Here is a 20,322-nt window from a genome sequence, read left to right as displayed (position 1 = left end):
AGGGTAGATCAGCATATTTCTCAGAATTCTTTGGAATAATAACTACTGTTTGATGGGCATTTGATCTCTCCAGCTCTCCTAAAAGCTTCAAGTATACAATCTCACTTAATATTCAGCAGTCTTAAGAGGCATTATCATCCCATCTCAGAGATCAGGATTCCAAGGCTTAGGGGGCATCTGATTGAAGCATAGTGTTCTCAAAAGCAAGTGTGCACAGTAGAGCTTGTGTTCTCAGTCACCGTGCCGCTGCCCCCGCAGATCATACTGTCCTTTTGAATTGTCTTGCGCTACACAGGCTCCTTCTCCACCTGAATTCTCATTCCATCCTCACAATCTCATCCCCATTCCTGTTTGTTTCCAGATACAAGTCATCCTTGTTCCCAGGCAACATGGAGATCCTGACCATCCTGAATAGTTCCCCAATGGTGGTGGAGGCGTTCTTCTGTTTTCAGAATGATACCAAAGCAAGCACCTACTTTCTGGAGCCTGTCAACATGACTCTGAAACCCAATGAGAAACAGGTAGAATCACCTAGATAAAGTCCACCATGACAAGGCTTTCTTGGGAAGTTTGAGACCTTGGCATCCTCAGTATAAACGTACTTTCTTTTGACTCTTCTGTCAGATGCTGAATGTGTGGGCCTACCCTACTTCGGTTGGCACCATTGAAGACAGTATTGTCTGCTGCATCAAGGAGAACCCAGAACCAGCTGTCTTCAAATTAACCTGCCAGGGGATCCGTCCAGAACTCGAGCTAGACCCCAAGCAAATACATTTTGACCGGCTCTTGCTTCACAGGTCAGAGCTCTAAATGATGCCAAGACTGGAATGGAATTTTTTAAACATTTAGTTCTAGAGTGGTCAACTCATCCTAATTTACTCTGGACTTTCCCGGCTTCAGCACTGAAAGTCCTGTATCCTGGGAAACTCCTTGATCCTGTGCAAGTCAGAATGGCCAGAAACCCTATTTAGGTCACAGGGTAACTTGGGTTGAGTAGATTGGCTTCAACAAAATTCCCCTAAGATGAACTGGACTCCCTTAAGATCAACTGACAAAGTATGTTCATATTTTCATTTTTCTCAGAAGGACTAGCTTTTTTCCACCTTCTCAAGGTGTACCTAAATACAATTCTTCGTTCAAGAAATTAGGGCTCAAACAGAGAACACTAGAGCAAATCTAGAACTTACATCTTCATTTATTGGAATTGTATTATTCTAAGTAAAAAATGTTTATTTCTGGGAAAGATAATATTGTTGTGTATCCTGCATTACTTGGTGAAGACCAAGGAAAACTGTTGAAGTATTCCTGATATATATTTCATTTTCCTGATAAATATTGACTGTTGAACTAAATAAGAACTGAAGTGACAAGAAGTACGTTTCTAATCCCCAAAGAGAAGTCCATATTAGAAGTTCATAATTCTGACTGTCAAATAGGTAGCCTAAATCATAGTCCAAGATTGGCAGTATATCTGTGGCTGTGAGGCCAACAATTAATTTCTCTATGTTTCAGTTTCTTCATAGCTCACATGAGATTAACAATAATTACTATTACATTTTAGTAATATAACATTATTATCAGGAAATTGCAGCCAATTGCCTCAGTGTCTCCCTCTTAAAAAGGATGATTATTAGGTCATATTCAGAAACCAAATGACAGTCTTAATTGTGGCAACTCTGAGTGGGTAAGAGTTTTCTGCCAACCACCTAACCAGCCTAGTACAGAATCCCACCTGAAACTCCACTATTAGTGATTTTAGGTTTACACATTGCAAAGCCCCACCCCTTTAAGGCATATTTCCCTTTTGAAGTATAAAAGTTGATATTTAGCAGGAGTGTGTGACTGCTGAGAGTGAAGCTTCAACAGAAAGGCAAGCAGGAAGAGCAGATGGTCAAAATAGGGCCCTATCTTCTAGAAAAGAATGAGGAAAGAGAATGCTGCTTTTTCTGGATAAAATCAGAAATGCTTGGCTTTGATTCAGTCCTTTTCTGTGGGTTTTGGGGGCACACCTGTCACAGTGTTGAGGGAACCATCTCAGCCAGGTGTTTCTAGTCTGGTAAATAGAAAAAGCAGGTAAACAACTAAGAACAAGTAAGAATATAATACAAAGCAAACCATTTTAGGCATATTAAAGTCCAGCAATCAATAGAAACTGACCCAAAGATAACCAGAACATTGCAATTAGCAAACACAATGACATTAAAACAACTATTATAAATATATTCAAGTTCATAGTGAAACCAACTATTATAAATATGTTCAAGTTCATGGTGAAACATGGACTCGATGAATGAATAGTTTGAGAATCTCATCAGAGGAATGGAAACAATTGTTTAAAAGCATAAAGTGAATATTTTAGATTTGTAAAGTACAATGTGTGAACTGAAAAGTTTACAGAATGAGCTAATCAGCTGATGGAACAGCAGAAGAATCAATGAATTTTAAGATAAATTCAATATAATTATTCAATTTACGGATAGAGAGAAAAATAGAAAACATAACCAGGATCCCAGTAAATGGTGGGTCAAGCAGTCTAAAATTTTTATAATTGGAGTCTCAGAAGGAAAAGAAAGAAATAATGGGGCAGAAAAAAATTGAAAAGTAGATGAAACTTCCCCATATTTTCATGGAAAAGCATAAACTTCACAGTTCTAAGAAGTTCAGCCAACTCTAAGATGGGTAAACATAGTTATAGCCAAGTGTTGCCTCTAAATCTGTGACTTTGGAGACATCAATTAACCTAAGCTTCCATTTCTTTAGGAGTCACTTGGGGTTAATAATATCAACTTCATCTACTTCCCATGATAGATTAGTAACCAGAAAAGAAAACCAAGCCACAGCAAAGTATAGAACAGCTCCTTAAAATCAGAGATAAAGAGAAAATCTTAAAAGCAGCCAAGGGAAGAGATACATTATGACTGACTTCTCATCTTAAAGATGGAAACTGGCAGACTATGGAATAACAATTTTTAAAATGTTATTTTCAAAGAAAATATTATCAAGCCAAAAATCTATAACAAACATATCCTTCAAAAGTGAAAAGTAAACACGTTTCTGGGTAAATAAAATTGAGATCACTTGTTGCCACCATTCCTATATTGCCAGAAGTTCTAAAGGAAGATTTTCAAGTTGGAATAAAAATGACATCAGAGAAACTCAGAGCTAAAGGAAGTAATGAAGAATACAGAAATTTTTAAATATGTGACTAAATATAAAACATTTTACTTTTCTTGATTTAATTAAAAGACAATTTAATGACAAACAAAAATCTTAACACTGTGTTGTAGGACTTACAAAGTACATAGATAAAAATGTGTATGTAGATATAGATGTGCATCAATAATACCACATACAATGTGTGGTGAGGATTAAAGAAATTGATAGTATTGCAAGGATCCACCATTTCATATTAAAAGGCATAATATTAATTCCAAGTAGACTCTGAAAATTGAGAAATTAAATATATATACCTATATAAAAATAAATATATGATAATCACTAGAGCAACCAGTAAAATAAAAATAATGCAAAGCAGTTTAGCTAAAAGAAAGGATTAGATTAGTAAATCAGACCCACAGAAACAAGAGATCCTATCTGGTATCAAGTTTTTCTAGCAATTTCAAAGATTCAAACAATCCAAAGTTTCAGATGAAGAATAAAGATGTCTAGGGCACCTCTTATGACTCCCCAGGTCTTTCCTTTCCACATCAGGCCTGTGCTTTCTGACCCAAATTAACAACTCAAACTAGAAGTGAGGTCTGGGGATAACTTCTGTCCGTAGGAATAATTAATTATGAAACGTGCAATTGTGTATGTTAGGTGGTCACCTAGCTTATGTGACATTATCCAGGGAGTCCATTTCCATAAAGACAGATTCCAAATTTATTTGCACAAGCAATCCTAAACCAGAAACATCTGCTCATATTCCAAACATAAGGATTATTTTCCTAGAAAATGTCATTGGTCCATTTACCATGGGATCCAGCTAACAGGTTTACAAGGAGATTAGAGCTGGTTGCCTGTCTTCTTTCTTTTCCCAGGATCATCTCCTCAGGAAAGAAATGGATCAGAAACCAGCAGTATACCTAAAAGTCACCCCAGCAGTATACCTAAAGATCAATTAAAATAATTAAAATAGTATATTAAACCAAAGAAAATGAAACAAAAGAATACAGGCAAGAAGGAAGAATGAAATGAAAGCAGAGAGACAAAAGAAAATACCAGACAGAACAGATTGAGATGTTGAGAAATGTTGTCACTGATAAAAAGAGATACATTTAACAATGGTAAAAAAGATAAATTCATAAAGCAGACATAATTATCAAAAATGTATGTATATGGGGTGGGGTTGTAGCTCAGTGGTAAAGCACTTGCCTAGCACATGTGAGGCTCTGGGTTTGATCCTCAGCACCACATAAAAATAAATAAGAGAGAGGTATTGTGTCCATCTACAACCAAAAAGTACATTGAAAAGAAGTATGTGTATCTAATAACAGAGCTTCAAAACACTTGAGGCAAAAACCAATAGAACTAAGGGGACAATTAGGAATTCCATAATCACGGTTGGAAATATGAATACCCTTCTCTGAAAGACTAAGAGAAAAACTAGTCGAAAAGATCAGCACAGAAAAAAGGTCTAAACAACACTGTTAATTATCTTGACCTAATTAAAATTTAAGTAACATTACACCCATCAACTATATTTATTTCAAGCATCCCTAGATAAGCAATAGAGTACTGAGCCATAAAACATGTCTCATTAAATTTCAGTTGATCAAAACCTAATATGTTTTCTGACCACCATATATTTAAATTGTAATCAGAAGGCGCTACGGATATAGAAAGGGAGACTAAAATGTACCTTGTGGTATTGAATTAGAATTGAAGTTCTCAGTGTGAAGTCATGATTTTTAATACACAGATACACACACACACACACACACAAGCACACGTGCACACACACAAACTTCCTAGCTCTCTCAGTGCAAGGAGTACACAAACATCCAGATCCTGGTTTCTACCATCATTCTCCTCCAAACAGGGGCTCCATGGGAAAAGATGTCTTCCCAGGCTAGGGCAGGGAAAGTACAGGAAGCACCAGATGAGCTGGAAACTTTTTGTTGCACCAGAAGGTAAAGAAGTACTTAAAGAATCATGGAGATACAGCAGAAGGGCAGAAGAGCCAACTCAAAGGAACTCTGACCAGCTAACTATGAGACAATTTGAGTGTCAAGACAAATAATGATGGTAATGGATTGTAGCGTATCAACTAAGACTCATGAAGCTACTACTATAAATAAGTAGATGAATAAATAAATATATGACAGAGAATGGAATGTTCTTGACAACAGAATACCAACTAATAAACATGGGAAGATTGCTGAAGTTAGATAACAATCAGTGAATGCTTAAACTAGTGGGTGGATGTTTGACCAGGAATAGGATATTTGCATAGTCTCAAAGTATCTCCCCACAAACTACCTATTACTTATAAAGGAAAAAGTAGTAAATTGACAATGGAGAAATCTGGTGGGCATTATCTTAACCAAGTCATCAAACTTAACATCATTAATATTAAGACAAACTGATATCATGGGACTCCTAATAAGATGCACTGAGGATACACATTAGCAACTTTGCAGTACCTGCCAAAAATGAGTATCCTAGATCCAAACATGAAGAAGCATCACATAAACTCAAATTAAGAAACAGCCTACAAAGGCCAGTTGAGGTAGCACACTCCTGTAATCCCAGAGACTCAGGAGGCTGAGGCAAGGGGATTGCAAGTTCAAGGCCAGCATCAACAACGTAGTGAGACCCTGTCTCAAAATAAAACATGAAAAGGGCTGGGATGTAGCTCAGTGGTACATCACCCCTGGGTTCAATTCCTAGTGTGGCAGCGGGGAAGAGGAGGGGAGGGGAGGAGAGGGGAGGGGAGAGAGAGAGAGAGAGAGAGAGACTACAAATAAACTGGCTCTTTGCTCTTCAAAATGCCAGTGTCAAGAAATACAAAGAAAGGCAAAAGAAAGTTTCCAAATTAAAGGAATCTAAAGAGATTTGACAAGTAAATACAATACCTGACCCTAGATTGAATCCTTGACTGGGAAAAAATATAAACAGCTATAAGACATTATTAGAACAAGGATAAAATTTGAATATGGACTATGGATTAAGTAACCATCTTATATCAACTTCAGATCCTCTTGGTTTAATAAATGTTCTTGTCCTTAGGAAATATATACCAAACTGTATAAAGATAAGGGAACACATTTATTTCCAATTTTTAATTTCAGAGGGTTCTGACAAAAATAATATAGATGCAAGAGTGAGAATGTGAACACAAAGCAAAGAGTGTAAAATGAAAACCACTGGTGAATCTGGATAAAGGGTAGAGAGCAATTCTTACAGGGTTTCCTATGAGCTTTGACTTGGGATAATTTGGACTGATTTATACATGAAAAAAAAAAATTAAAGCCATGCAAATTAACCGAGCCCCATAAGCTAAGAGACTTAAATAAAACGAGCAGGAAAAGAGGGGTTAAGGAAATTTTTAAACACCTACACTAAAAAAGAAAAACAGTGATTTTTAAAAATTCGTTTTAAACTGACATTTCTTTTGGTCTCTGCAGAAAAGAATCCAAGGTAGTTCTTCTCCACAATGTCACGCCCCTGTCTGTGGCCTGGCGGATTACCAGCCTGGAGCACCTGGGTGACGACTTCTCCGTGTCCATGATGCAGGGCACCATCCCACCCAAGGGGAAGTACAGCCTGCACGTGCACTTCCAGCCCTCCAAGCCTGTCAACCTCAAGAAGGCCATTCGGTTGGAGGTGAGGCATCACACAGCCATGTGCTTGGGTACCAAACTACGTGCATGTTGGGTATACACACAAAAGACAGATCTCCCTGTTGCATGCCCCCATTTGATCCTTGACTGGTATCCCCAGCCCACAATATCTTGCTCTGCACACAACTGCAAGCTCCATAAATGCAGTACTGCCCAGAGATGATTTCTTACTGCCAAGAGCAGAGTACTCAATCAATGTGGAATGAATGAATGGATGGAGTTACCATTGCCAGGTGAGCATTAGAGTCCCAATTTCATACCCCAAGCCCAGTCACCTATCAGATTCCTATCTCAGCAAACACCCGGGAATCATCCTTAATCCCCCATTTCTCCTGACAGATTCCCCCCTCCAATCCAACTTTGCCCCTCAGTGTATCTCCTTCCACCCACTTCTCTGTCTACACTGCTGCCACCACCCTCATCCCGGCCACTTATGGCATCTCACCTAGACTGCAGCAGAGGCTTCCTAACTTATCTCCCTCTTGGAATTCCAGAATGTCCAGAGGTATCTTCACAACATCCTTCAGATCGGGTTACCCACTCCTACCTTCCTAAAGCATTTCACCGGCTTCCCACTGTAGTAAGAATAAAGCCCTGTGTCCTCACCTGCTCCTGAGACCCGACCTGACTTGGGCCACATCTTGCTCCACCCTGGTCCTTGCTCATTGGCTCCCATCTTGCTGTTGAAGCTCTTTCCTGCCTCAGACCCTGACATTGCTGCAACTTTGATGGGATTCTGTTCCTGTGCCCTACGGGGAGTTGATACCTGCTCTAAGATCTGAACACTGCTGCTTCAGCTGGGCTTCCCTAATCATCCCACCGAGCATGTATCCTTCAGATGGTGGTGACCCCTATCTGACATTATTCTATTTCTCTGTTTTGTTATATGAATTCCATCAGGGCAGAATTTCACCTGACTTATTCCCCATCTGTGTTGGTTTTCAAGGGTTCCTGTAACAATTTGCCACAAACTGGGTGACTTGGAAGGACAGACCTTACTCTCTCACAGTTCTAAAGACTGGAAATCAGAAATAAAGATGTCTGCAGGGTGGTGCTCCCTCTACGGGTCTAGGGAGGGATCCTTCCTCACCTCCTCCAGCCGCTGGTGTCTGCTGGTGCTTCTCAGCTGTGACTGCGTGGCTCTAATCTTGCCCCTATCTTCACAAGGCCTTCTCCTGTCTTCTCCTGTCCTCTCTTATAAGGATAGTCGACCCTCTGTATCCATGGCGTCTGCATCCATGGATTCAACCAACTATTTTTGAAAACATTTGGAGAAAAATTTGTTTATGTACTGAACATAGACAGACCTTTTCTCTTGTCATTATTCCCTAATCTCTGTAGTATAACAACTATTTATACTGCATTTACATCATACTAGGTATTATCAGTAATTTACAGATGATTTCAAATATATGGGAGAATTTTTAGATTTTATACACATGCTACAGCCTTTTATATAAGGGGCATGTACATTATGTATGTTCACAGATTTTGTCATCTGCGAATGACAGAAGTGGAGAGTGGTCCTAAAACCAATCCTCTGTGGATACCAAGGGACGATGTCACTAAGTTTAAGATCCAGATAATTCAGGATGACCTCATCTTGAGATCTTTGACTTAATTTCATCTGCAAAGACCTCTCCTTTTTTTCCAAATAAGGTCATGTTAACAGGTCCCAGGATTAAGAAGACATACCTTTGGGGAAGTCATCCTTCTGTCTGCCTTTCCATCATATTGCCAGTGTCTCACACAGGCCTGGGAGTAGTGGATGCTCAGTAGAATCTGATGAATGAATGAATGCCACTGACTTTTAATTCTGAGTTTATTCTGTGGCTTTCAAAGGGTGACTTCTCTATGAATACCTCCAGGGATGGAAAACCTCCTGCCATTCCAACAGCCTGATCTCCCTTTAAACAGATGTGCTAATTCTTCCTCAAGTTGAGCTCCAGCTTCTCTCTATAACTTACATAAATTAATTCTCTTTCTACCTTTTGGAGCCAGTCAATGGATCTACTACTCCTCTCCTAACCCCTTCCTGTGACAGCTTTTCAGATCATTAAGAACAGGCATTGACAGATTCATTCAATCCCCCAAAATACATGAAGCCCAGCAGTGATTGTCAACATTTTTATCAGGTCTCTGTGCAGGCCACATGGCCAGTGTAAAAGCCCAGTGTCCCCTGGCTGTGTCAGCTTTATCCTGTAGTTGCTGGGTCATGGGGAGTCCAGGGACTCCCATGACCAGGGGGTGCAGGAGGCAGCAGTAAGGACTTCAGAAAGGTTATGTCAGCTTTTCACCAAGTGGTACAGAAACACTTCTGTATCCTTATGACTCTTGTGACAATCCCTGTGTATCCCAGCCAAATAGCAGCTGGATCGGGGCCCAGTACAAGGGAGAGCGGGGTCTCCCTTGCACCCTCCAACTTCTAGAAAAGAAAATGCCTTACTTTCTCATCCCTTTGGAAAATAGTCTGGCAGATTGGCTTTATTTGTGTAACTCTTAAATTCCTTCCTGTTGTCCTCAATTGCAAAATTTAATCTTACTTCCCCCAGTGGAGAAGCAAAGCATTCAGAATGCTCAGGGAACTGGATATCTATCAGATGACGCCCTGAGTGCACTCTGTCATCCCCCTCACAGCTCTGTCAGGGTGAGCAGCGAAAAGGAGGCAAAACTCAGGGCGATCCAGTTTGCTCAGTGCAATGTCGGCAATGTGTGTTGAAAGAAAAGATGAAAATTCTAATTTAAAACCTGAGTTTGGGGACAGTCCTCAACTTCCCCTTGGCACCCAAAGCACACAGAATGGCAAGCTGGCCAGTTAGTTTACCAGTTGGAGGTTTCCACAGGGAGCAGGTGGTCTCCATGCAGACGCAGGAACTCTGCCTACCACCCAGCAGCTCTCTCCCTGGCAGCTGAACCCTCGTTCACCTCCTGGTTAGTCTCTGGGGTCGACGGCAGGTGGGGCTGACAGCCTGCCACAGGTCAGAGGCTCCTTAGGACAACGAGAGAGGGATTCCCAACAGGTAAGGCAATAGCAGGGTCAGTGAGCAACTGGAGCCAGTGGCAACCATGTTCACATCAATAAAACACTTGAAGTTTCTAATAGAGAAACATTAAACACTCTTATTTGGTATAAAAATCTAGCCCTTCTCCATAGTTTGAGAACAGAATCATTCAGATTTCTTTTTTCTTTTGGACTAGAGGTTGAACCCAGGGGCATTTAACCACTGAGCTACATCCCCAGTCCCTTTTTTATATTTTATGATGAGAACAAACCTCACTAAGTTGCTGAGGTTGAGACTGAGGCTGGCTTTGAACTCCTGATCCTCCTACCTCACCCTCCCAGGCCATTGGGATTACAGGTGTGGCCACCATGCCCAGCGTAATTCAGATCTCTAAGTGACAGGATGATAAAACATGGAGGCCTTCCATAGCAAGTACTGGGAAATGCTCTTCTGGTTTATTTGATTTAAAAGTTCCAGAAAGCACCTTCCTGCAATGTCCTCTCAGCCCAAACTACAGGAATGTAGCCATGATAATCCAGTTAATTTAAACATCACAAAAGGGCAGGTAAAGACAGAGCTCCCCATCCCTGCATTGTTCACACCAGAATTGTCCAGAGAGTGTTTTGAAAGGACTTGTCCTACCAAGTGCTTAGAGACAATGAAAGACTCTGGTTAAATACATCTCAAGACCATCCCCACCCATCTGCCCTTCGGGATTCCCATTTGCGTGGTACATAGCCAGGCTCTCAGCACCTCGCATGTCTTGCTTTTACTGAAAACTGTCTCTTATTCCAACAGGTTTTAGATGCAGAAAATCTTGTTGGTGTTGTTCAGATTGAAAACATTCTGATCTTTGCAGAAGCATATGACATTGCCTTGGACATCACCTTCCCCAAAGGTCTGTTGAGCCCTTCAAGGAAAATATGTTTGGAAGTTACCTTTTTCTATGTGGCATAGTCCCGTGTAGAGGAAAGCTGTTGTGTTGTTAGTATCCTGGTGGTCTTTGGTGCCAGAGGGGCAGTTCTGGGTAATTGGTAAAGCATGTCTTGAGCAACGTTAGCAATATTACTACAAATTCTGATTTCTCCAACCACAGAGAGCAAGGAGTAGTCATAAATATAAAATTTGCAGAACTCTTTTCTGAGCACTTTGCAGTAAACACATCTCTTCCTGTCCACATTAGTTTTCTATTACTGCCACAACAGAGTGACCACAAACTCCTGGTTTCAGACAACACAAATTTATTATCTTACAGTTCTGAGGTCAGAAGTTCAAAATGGGTCTTACTAAGCTGTCATCAAGGTGTCAATTGGACTGTGTCCCTGAAAACTCTTGTAAGAATCTATTTCCTAAGCTTATGCAGCTTCCAGAGGCTGCCCACATTCCTCAACTCATGTCCCCTTCTTAAATCTTCAAATCCAGCAGTGTTGAGCCAAGTCCTTCTCAGGCTGCTATCTTTCTTGTTCCCCCACTTCTGCAATGCTCTTCTACTTTTAAGGACCTGCGTGATTACACTGTGCCATGATGTTAATCTCCATATTCTGAAGATAGTTGATTAGTAGCCTTTATTACATCTGCTACCTTATTCCCCTTTACCATGGAAAGTAGCATGTTCCCAGATTCCAGGGATCAGGACGGATATCTTGGGAAAGAGGAGTATTGTTCTGCACACCATGCTGTCTAATGCCTGAGTTATGTCTCTCCCTCAAGCATGGAATGCTCCGTTATCCCTCCTCTCTCTGCTAAATCTCTTAACAAGATTCAGAGAACATTATAGAATACTGGAACTACACCTTACCCTAGACATCATTAGTCCTATGTGCAAAGATCTCTACTGCAGCATTATTTATAATTGTGAGAAGTTGCAGGGAACCTAAGAGCCTATGAATAATGGAATGATGTTCCTGTAGGAGTAAGTTCGTCAATTATGACACAGAAGTTCATGCAGCCTCTAGGATCACATCTGAGGAGTTTGACTAATTTGGGGAAATGCTTATGATGTAATGCTAAGTAAAACAACACAAATGTATGTGTAATATCACAACTCTGTAAGTTGTATAAAATTTTTAAAAATACTTGAGTTTTAGCTGATGGTAGACATGAAGAGACAGTGCACTAGGGTGGAATCCAGAAGGAGGTGCCCAGATGAACTGAGGGCAAGGACAGCACCAATTCTTTGTTTGCCAAGGCTCGTCACCATGGTTTCCCATGTGAATTTCAGTGGGAAGTTCCCCTGCTCTGGCTCCCATGCCCACTTACCCCAACCTGGGTCCCTGCCTCTCTGCAGGTGCTGAAGGAGGCCTCGACTTTGGGACCGTGAGGGTCATGGAGGAGACAAAGCAGCCCCTTCAACTGAAGAACCGTGGGAAATACGAGATCATGTTCAGGTAATCTGAACCACATTGGGTATGTGGCCATCATGTACACGCGTGGCAAGAAGGGTATTGTCTAGGAATTTTTTTTTAAAAAAAGGTGAATCAAGGAAATTGGAAGAACCATCTCTGCTTTTTGCCTCCATTGGCTTCAAATGAATGGAATTCCAACATGAGAGCAGAGATATTTACCCTGTTCTTAACTCTGCAGTTTAAAAGGGACCTTCAGGGCCTCTGAGTGCACCTGGATCCACAAGGGTCTGGGGATGGAGGAAGGAAGAGAATGGGAGAGGGAGATCTGGGCAGGAGTCCTGAGGGTGGAGACTAGAGCCCAGCTTCAAGCTGTCCTACCTGACTTCCAGCTCCCATCTGCTCTGCGGGGTGGCCCTCTACCTAAGATTTCATGTGAAGATAGGTTTTTCCAACTTTTTCAAAGTTTTAAGAACCACTGTATTATCGAATCCAAATACTGGCTTGGGAGAATACAGCTCCAGGCTGTGCTCATCCCCTGAGATTGACAAGGAAACACTGGGTAGGGCAGGTCTCAGAGAAGAAAGGTGGCTTGGGGTGAGGGAAAGGAAAGAGGTTGCTCAGGCAGGTCGTGCCAGCACTCAAGCCAGGCAATGGCTATGGAAAGGTATCCTTCTCCCAGAGGAACTCACATCTGTCAGAAGGACTTCCCTTGCAGAATTGGGAGAAATTCAGCATGTTCATGATCATTTACAATCATTTCATTTCAGCTAAAATAACACTGAAAGTAGAGAGGTCCAGCCTCAGTGCACCATCCATTAGAAGCAGTGAACAAACTGGATTTAATGAATATAAATCAAAGCCAAACAAACCTAGAGGAAAGCCTTTGTCAGCTTGGAATTAGTACAGGATGGCTCTTGCCTGATTATGAGTTCCAGATTAGATCATGAGAGGGACTTTAGCTCTGCTCTTTTTTATTGCATGGAACAGAGTCACCCTTTGTTTGGAAAGATGATCAGGATTCGTTGAATATGCAGTCTCACCACATGTCCCTTGTGGGCAAGGGAAAGGTTCCTGTAGGAGGGATGGGCTGGCTGTGAAATAAAAGCTATGAAATTTATTTATCAGAAATAACAACAGAAGACAGAATTATCTTAAAGGCAGGGGCATGACCGATTGAGCCATCCATAAAGGTCTGGCTCTAACAAAGGAAGGAGCCCACACTTGGTTTATTTATAGCAGTACAGATCTAAAGGAACTGGTAGGAGCTTCTTTGAGAAAAACAGGGTGGGGGGTAGAGGTAAGCAAGCCATTTGACTCTAGCAGGTCACTCCCACATAGAGGGCTTGCATTTGAACTTCGGCAGTGAACCAACGCAGGATTACCACATGACTCAAGCAGTTCCTGAGGCCAGATCCTCCTGTCTAACAGCTCAACCAAGCTTGGTTTGCATACAAGCCATGGGTGGCTTCCTGCAATGCAGGGAATAGAAAGCAGAGACACTGCGCATGAGGCAATTGAGCCAGTTGGTCCCTGAAGCATGGAGTGACAATCAGACCCCCACAGCAACTCCAGGTGTCCCACTTTTACCTAAGTTCCTTGTATCTGTCCAGTCCCTGCACCATTGTTCTGAGTCAGCTCCTCTCTCTGGTCCTCACCTCATCCCTGTTGGGCCATGGACTTTGCTCTCTGTTCCTCTGTTGCATGACTTCTGCCTCTGCCTTCTCCCCTTAGGTCCCCTGGCTTCCATCTGTGTGTGCTGTATCCACTCTAAGAGAGAGAAGTAAAAAGAGACAAAGACAGACAGACAGGAAGGAGAAGAGAGTTAATTTAGCTGATACTTTCCGATAGCAAGTGTCCCTATTGAACAGAGATCTCCTGCAAGGGCACCTATTGACCACGGGAGAAAGGATAGCACTCTTTGCCTCATGCATCAATCCCTGGTCCAGTCAATCCTGCAATCTACTGCACAAAGCACCGTTGACATTCCTGGCATAGCAGTTAAACAGGGCCAAAGACATGACAGGGTCCTTAGCAGCCTATATTCTCCTCTCTAGTATTTTCAGTTTCCTGGTAATGACTTAAACTGACTCTCTAATCTGTCTTCCAGCTTTACTGTGGACTCCGTAGGGATTTCTTCCGTCAATATGAATTCCTTGATCACAGTCCAGCCCAAAAAGGGCTCACTGACTGCATCAGAAAAGCCCACAAATGTCCAAGTGTTCTTTCGAGCCAGAAGGGAAGTGAAGGTCGAGCACCAGCCCATTCTGCGCTGTCAGGTGAGAAAGCTTAGAGTGGGGGCTGCTCAGTGACAGGATGTGTCTTGCTGAAAAATGGGTACGTGGGTGATCTAATCCATGCCCCAGAGGTGAAGGGAGAGTGTCTGGATGGCAACCAGGTAGAATGCAACAGAGTTTGGTCCCAACCGTAGGCACGGGGCAGTGGCAGGGTAGCAGGAGATGTACAGAGTCATCAAAATGGAACAAGAGAGAAAAATGTGTCTCCAAGTCTTTGGGGAGCATGAGAGACAAGGAAGCTGCATTCTACCCTCAAGCACAAGAGTGGGGAACTGAACACGGAAGTCACAGTTGCTCCCTGTTGACCTCTGGCCAGTACACAGCAAGCCCCACGCTGGTGTCTGTTGATATTACAGTCAACACAATAATACAGAGTGAAATGCCAAGAGCGGGGAATGAAAAAGACAATGGAGGGGGTTCTGTAGCTACGCAGATGGCTGACATCAACCCAACCTTCTTCCCTTTCCAGATCATTGAGCCCAATCTTGCAGAAGGAAGTGAGATCATTGCCAGCATCCCAATTAAGTGTTCTGTGAATGCAGTGCATTCCAAATACCACATCAGCCCCTCCTCCATCATCAACTTTGGGGCTTTGATCTGCGGCACTCGCAGGAGTACCACCTTCACCATAGAAAACCAAGGCATTATCGACTTTAAGTACGCCCTCTACAGGCTGACGGGGGAAAGCCACATGCACCAGAAGAAAATGTAAGACAAGTATTCACTTAACTCAGGCCATTCCAGTAGTTAGAGCTTTATGTTTTACAAAGTGATGTCACATGTCACCCAATGCCAGATTTCACACATGTCCCAACTACTGTCAAAGAAGTATTAAGGTGAAGTATTAAGGTGGGATTTTGTTGTCCTGGTGCTTCTGGTGTGCTGAAAGACTTACTACGAAGTTATTGCCTTATCACTCTATAGAATGTCAGGGGACTACTGTAACAACAAGCTAACTCAAAAGAAATTGTAACTGTACTTCATAATGGGGGGCATATTGAAACTGTTAGTTATACTAAGCCTTACAGACTTTGAAATGTGAAGAAAGGAGACAAAACAATCTAGTTCTCTCTTCATTTTTTGTTCTAATTAGTTATACATGACAGTAGAATGCATTTTGACACATCATACATAAGTGGAGTATAACTTCTCATTCTTCTGGTGTACATGGTGTAGATTTACATGCATATATGCACACAGGGTAATAGTGTCCAGTTCATCCTACTATCCTTCTATCCCCACACCCCCTCTCCTCACTTCACTCCCCCTTCTAATCCAAAGTGACTTTATTCTCCTGTAGCCACCCCCGCATTGTGAATTAGCATTCACATATCAGAGAAAACATTCGACCTTTGGTTCTTTGGGATTAGTTTATTTCACTTAGCATGATATTCTCCAGCTCCATCCATTTACTGGCAAATGTCATAATTTCATTCTTCTTCAAGTCCAAGTAATATTTCATTGGGTATTTATACCACCTTTTCAGTACCTATTCTTCTGTTGAAGGTTGGTTCCATAGTTTAGATATTGTGAATTGAGCTGCTATAAACATTGATGTGACTACGTCACTGTAGTATGCTGCTTTTAAGTCCTTCGCGTATAAACCAAGGAGTGGGATAACCAAGGAGCCGTGGAACTGCAGGAGCCAAATGGTGGTTCCATTCTAAGTTTTCTAAGGAATCTCCATACAGCTTTCCAGAGTGGTTGCTCCAATTTGCAGTCCCACCAGCAATGTGTGAGTGTGCTTTTTCCCCACATCCCCACCAACATTTATTGTTGCTTGTATTCTTGATAACTGCTATTCTGACTGGAATGAAATGGAATCTAGTGCAGTTTTGATTTGCATTTCTCTAATTGCTAGAGAAGTTGAACATTTTTTTCGTGTATCTATTAATCGATTGTATTTTGTCTTCTGTGAAGTGTCTGTTCAGTTCCTTTGCCCACTTATTGATTGGGTTATTTAGTTTTTTGGTGTTTTTTGACTTCTTTATATATGTCTTTTCATTTTATTTAAAATACTTTTTTGGTTGTCGGTGGACCTTCATTTTTATTTATTTATATGAAGTACTGAGAGTCAAACCCAGTGCCTCACACAGGCTAAGCAAGTGCTCTACCACTGAGCTACAACCCCAGCCCATGTCTCTTCATTTTTAAATGATATTGTTTAATGAGATCAGGTAAAATATCTGATGTGCACAAATAATTTCCCACATACTGCTTTCCAGTTAATTTAAGCATTTTTAAAAATTATTCTTTTTTGTCTTTGGTAGTCAGCTTTCCACCACTATGAAAAAATACCTTGGATAATCAAATTATAAAGAGAAAAAGTTCATTTTGGCTCACAGTTTTGTAGGTTCCCGTCTAGAATCAGTTGGCCCTGTTGCTTTGGGCCTGTGCATGTGACAGAGCAAAACTTCTCCCCTTAAAGTCAGGAAGCAAAAGAGAGAGGAAGAGAAAGGGGCCTGGGTCCCCCAATCCTCTTCAAGGGCACATCTCCAATGACCTAAATAACTCCCAAAAGCACCACTCTGGGGACAAGGTCTTTAAGACATGGACCTTTAGGGGACATTTATCCAAACAATAGCACTTTTATTTTTCTTTTTTTTAGATTTATTTTTTTTAATCATACATGTGCATAGGGTCATAATACCTGTATCAGTCCACTATCTTTCCTTCCCCCACCCACTCTCGCCCCATTTGCCTCTACACAATCCAAAGTACCTCCATTCTTCTCTTACCTGCCCCCACCCCACCCCCCATTATGTATCATCATATCCATTTATCAGAGAAAACATTCAGCCTTGGGTTTTTTGGGCTTGGCTTATTTCACTTAGCATTTACCTGTAAATGCCCTAATTTTATTATTCTTTATCACTGAGTTGTAGTCCATTGTGTATTTATACCACAGTTTCTTTATCCATTCATCAATTGAAGGGCATCTAGGTTGGTTCCACAATCTATCTATTGTGAATTGAACAGTTATAAACATTGATGTGATTGTGTCACTGTAGTGTGCTAATTTTAAGTCCTTTGCGTATAAAACGAGGAGTGGGATAACTGGGTCAAATGGTGGGTCCATTCCAAGTTTTCTGAGGACAATAGCACTTTTCTTTACAGTAATTTCCAGTGTTCTTATGAATAAGTGTGATTACTACATAGTTTCCTTAAAATTGTCCATGAGTTTGGTCCGTGCATACCAAGCTAACCATGCCACTCTGCTACCCTCTTGGGCAAAGAAACACCACCCTACATGCCTAGGAGGAAAGATCTTACAATGCCACCCCCAAACCTGAGAGTGCACTCTTCCTCCTCATTCAGAGCCGGCCACAGTCGACATACAAGAACCCGGGAAAGTGAGAGTTTCTTCAAGACTGGCGCTTCCAAAACAGCCAAGTTCTCAGACTCACTTCAGAAAGACGTGACCCTCACAAACCAGGTAAGTGACCTTCCTTGTCCACAGAAGCCAGGTAAGGCCTTCTTTCAACCAGTTCTTGCCACAGAACACCTGCCTAAGAGAATGGGATTTGAATCCACCATGGCAGGAATATTAAGTTTTAAAATCTCACTTTCATCTTAAGCAATGGTGGACAGCCTTTCCTTTGGATATCCTCTTTTGCTTTAAAGCCTTTGTTGGCTTGCCGGTGTCTTAAACCTACTCCAACTTTTCTTATGTAGTTTAATCGAGAATCATTTGTTTACAAGAAATGGAAGCCTGGAAAGAAGTGCTTCTCTACCTCAATGGGGAAGCCCAGCACACAGCTCAGGTTCAAGGCAGGGACCAAGTCAGGCCAACAGCAGCCTCCACATATCACAATACAGTCCCACCTCTCCAAACCGGGGGCCTCGTCCCTACAGACACCCTGTGTGAAGAGCACCCACCAAAGGAGTCCCGTGTGCCAGCCTGCCCCGCTCCCAGGCTGAGGGACCCCAAAAGCATTCTGCTGTAGGTCTTATACCCCTGGAGAAACTTGGATCTCTGAGCTACACATTGCAGGACACCCTCTTCTAGGAGGATCGAGGACCAAGCCAGGGCTGTCCCTTATCTTAGGGCACTGCAGTCTCAGCACAGTCTACAGTCCTCCTGAGAGCCGTGACAGGGCAGGGGAGCGCTGGGCACCCCAAGGTCATCCAGGGACTCCTCCTCAACTAACATCCCCCCTTTTGTGAGCCCTAATTCTATGCCAGATGCTATGTTGTTTGCTTCAAACATATTCTTTTCGCCTCAACCTACAGTGATCCCCAGGGGATAGAGGGAGTTTTGCCCCATTTCATACATCCATAAACTGAAAAACAGAGAAGTCACTTGTCCAAGGTCAAATAGTTAATACATAGCAAGGCTGGGGTTCTGACCCAGGTGTATCCGACTCAAACCTCCTAAGCTTAACCCCTGCTCCATTCCGTACCCCTCTGCTTTGAGACCCCCGCCCAGATAAGTGTTATATGACGTGGATGGTCTGCTTCATTAAGCCTTTGCTTTGGGCATGGCTGGTTGGGAGGAATGTGCAGAGGAGAAGGCACTGGGAGCCCATCCGTGAGGAGCCCCTGGCCGTCCATTCCTCCACGAGGAGAGGGGTGGGGACCAAGCAGTGACCACAGGGAGAGACGAGGCCTTCCACCCCTCCTGACTCTGGTGGAAGACCTCAGGCTCTGTCCCCCACTCTGCCTCTGTCCCTCCCACCCTGTACAGCAGGCCCGCTTCTCTCATGGCATGTTCACTGTGTACCCGGGGTACGGCTCTGTTCCTCCTGGAGGGCAGCAGGTCATCACCGTTGATTGCGTGGCTGACCCCGTGGGAAGGTGCGAGGAGTTCATAGCCATTGATATCACCGACCGAGACCCTCGAGAATATCCGGGTGGCATTCCTTACACGCTGCTTGCCGAAGCATGTATGCCAGGTACCGCCACTTGGATTGGACAACCCCCTCCCTCTTCAGGAAAATTCCTTTAAGATGCCCAGCAGATGAGGCAGGACCACCTTCTTTGGGACCTCAGCACTTCCTCTAGGAAGTCATACTTTCTTTCCCTTAAAGCCTCACAAGTGTGTGCATAGATGGGAGAGGACATAATGCTTCAGCTCTTGCCTCCCCGAGTCTAGCCCCGGATTCTCAAGTAAGTATCGTTATCTGAGAATCATGGTGACGAAGGGTGACTCCTGGGAACACAAGTGCCACTCTGCTTGGGTCACTCCCTCCCTGCATGTGACACATGCCCAGAGAATAATGCTAAAATTCCAACCCAGCAAGAGCTCAGAGTAAGCACAGAGAGAATTGAGAGAATTCCTCTTTGCTGGAGCCTTGAGCCCAAGTGGCCCAAGTGCCTCCTTCTTCCCAGGCCCACCCCAGACCTCGGTCTCACCCCTCCTTGCCATTGGCAGGAAAAGACTGATCAAGATGTGGCGACCAGCAAGGACAGAACAAAAGAGGAAGAGATGGTAGAATTTGTCCCATCACTCAGCCCTTGTGTAGATTTCCCTACATCTCCTCTGCGACTTGCCTTTGTCAGAACCAGAACATCCAGACATGACAGAGAGCCAGGAATCTGCACCCAGGCATCATCTAACAGTCTTCCTCCCTTTCCCAGCCTTTGTGACAGACAACAGTGCTTTGATATTTGAAGAGCACCAGATCTGTACCAGCCCCAACCTATACCACATCCTGCAGACCATAGAGAGCGGGGGACTGTTTGTGGAGGATGAGAACAAGTTCATTTTTTGCAATGTCCTGGTGGGCCATCAGGCCAAGGCTCGGTTCAAGATCAGCAACCTGGGAAAGATCGCCTGTGATGTCAACATCGTAGTTAAGCCCACCTCCAATAAGGTAAAGGGCTCCAAAGGCCT

General features: G+C 42.8%; 1 protein-coding gene across 2 annotated transcripts in view; it reads left to right on the top strand.

The window, feature by feature from the left end:
• Hydin (HYDIN axonemal central pair apparatus protein) overlaps positions 1 to 20,322 on the top strand; it is a 361,889-nt gene that overhangs the window by 260,852 nt on the left and 80,715 nt on the right. Inside the window, exons 50-59 of one of the 2 annotated variants that reach the window (XM_047529238.1) lie at positions 362 to 521; positions 625 to 797; positions 6,630 to 6,828; positions 10,646 to 10,745; positions 12,135 to 12,234; positions 14,300 to 14,468; positions 14,956 to 15,194; positions 17,805 to 17,922; positions 19,177 to 19,381; positions 20,067 to 20,302. In XM_047529238.1, coding sequence (XP_047385194.1) covers positions 362 to 521; positions 625 to 797; positions 6,630 to 6,828; positions 10,646 to 10,745; positions 12,135 to 12,234; positions 14,300 to 14,468; positions 14,956 to 15,194; positions 17,805 to 17,922; positions 19,177 to 19,381; positions 20,067 to 20,302 — 1,699 coding nt within the window. Of the gene's footprint in view, positions 1 to 361; positions 522 to 624; positions 798 to 6,629; positions 6,829 to 10,645; positions 10,746 to 12,134; positions 12,235 to 14,299; positions 14,469 to 14,955; positions 15,195 to 17,804; positions 17,923 to 19,173; positions 19,382 to 20,066; positions 20,303 to 20,322 lie in introns of both variants that reach the window. The other variant, XM_047529237.1, reaches the window with a different exon arrangement.

Source organism: Sciurus carolinensis, chromosome 16 (assembly GCF_902686445.1).
Source record: "Sciurus carolinensis chromosome 16, mSciCar1.2, whole genome shotgun sequence".
NCBI lineage: Eukaryota > Metazoa > Chordata > Mammalia > Rodentia > Sciuridae > Sciurus > Sciurus carolinensis.
This window is presented reverse-complemented; position numbering and strand designations above follow the sequence as displayed.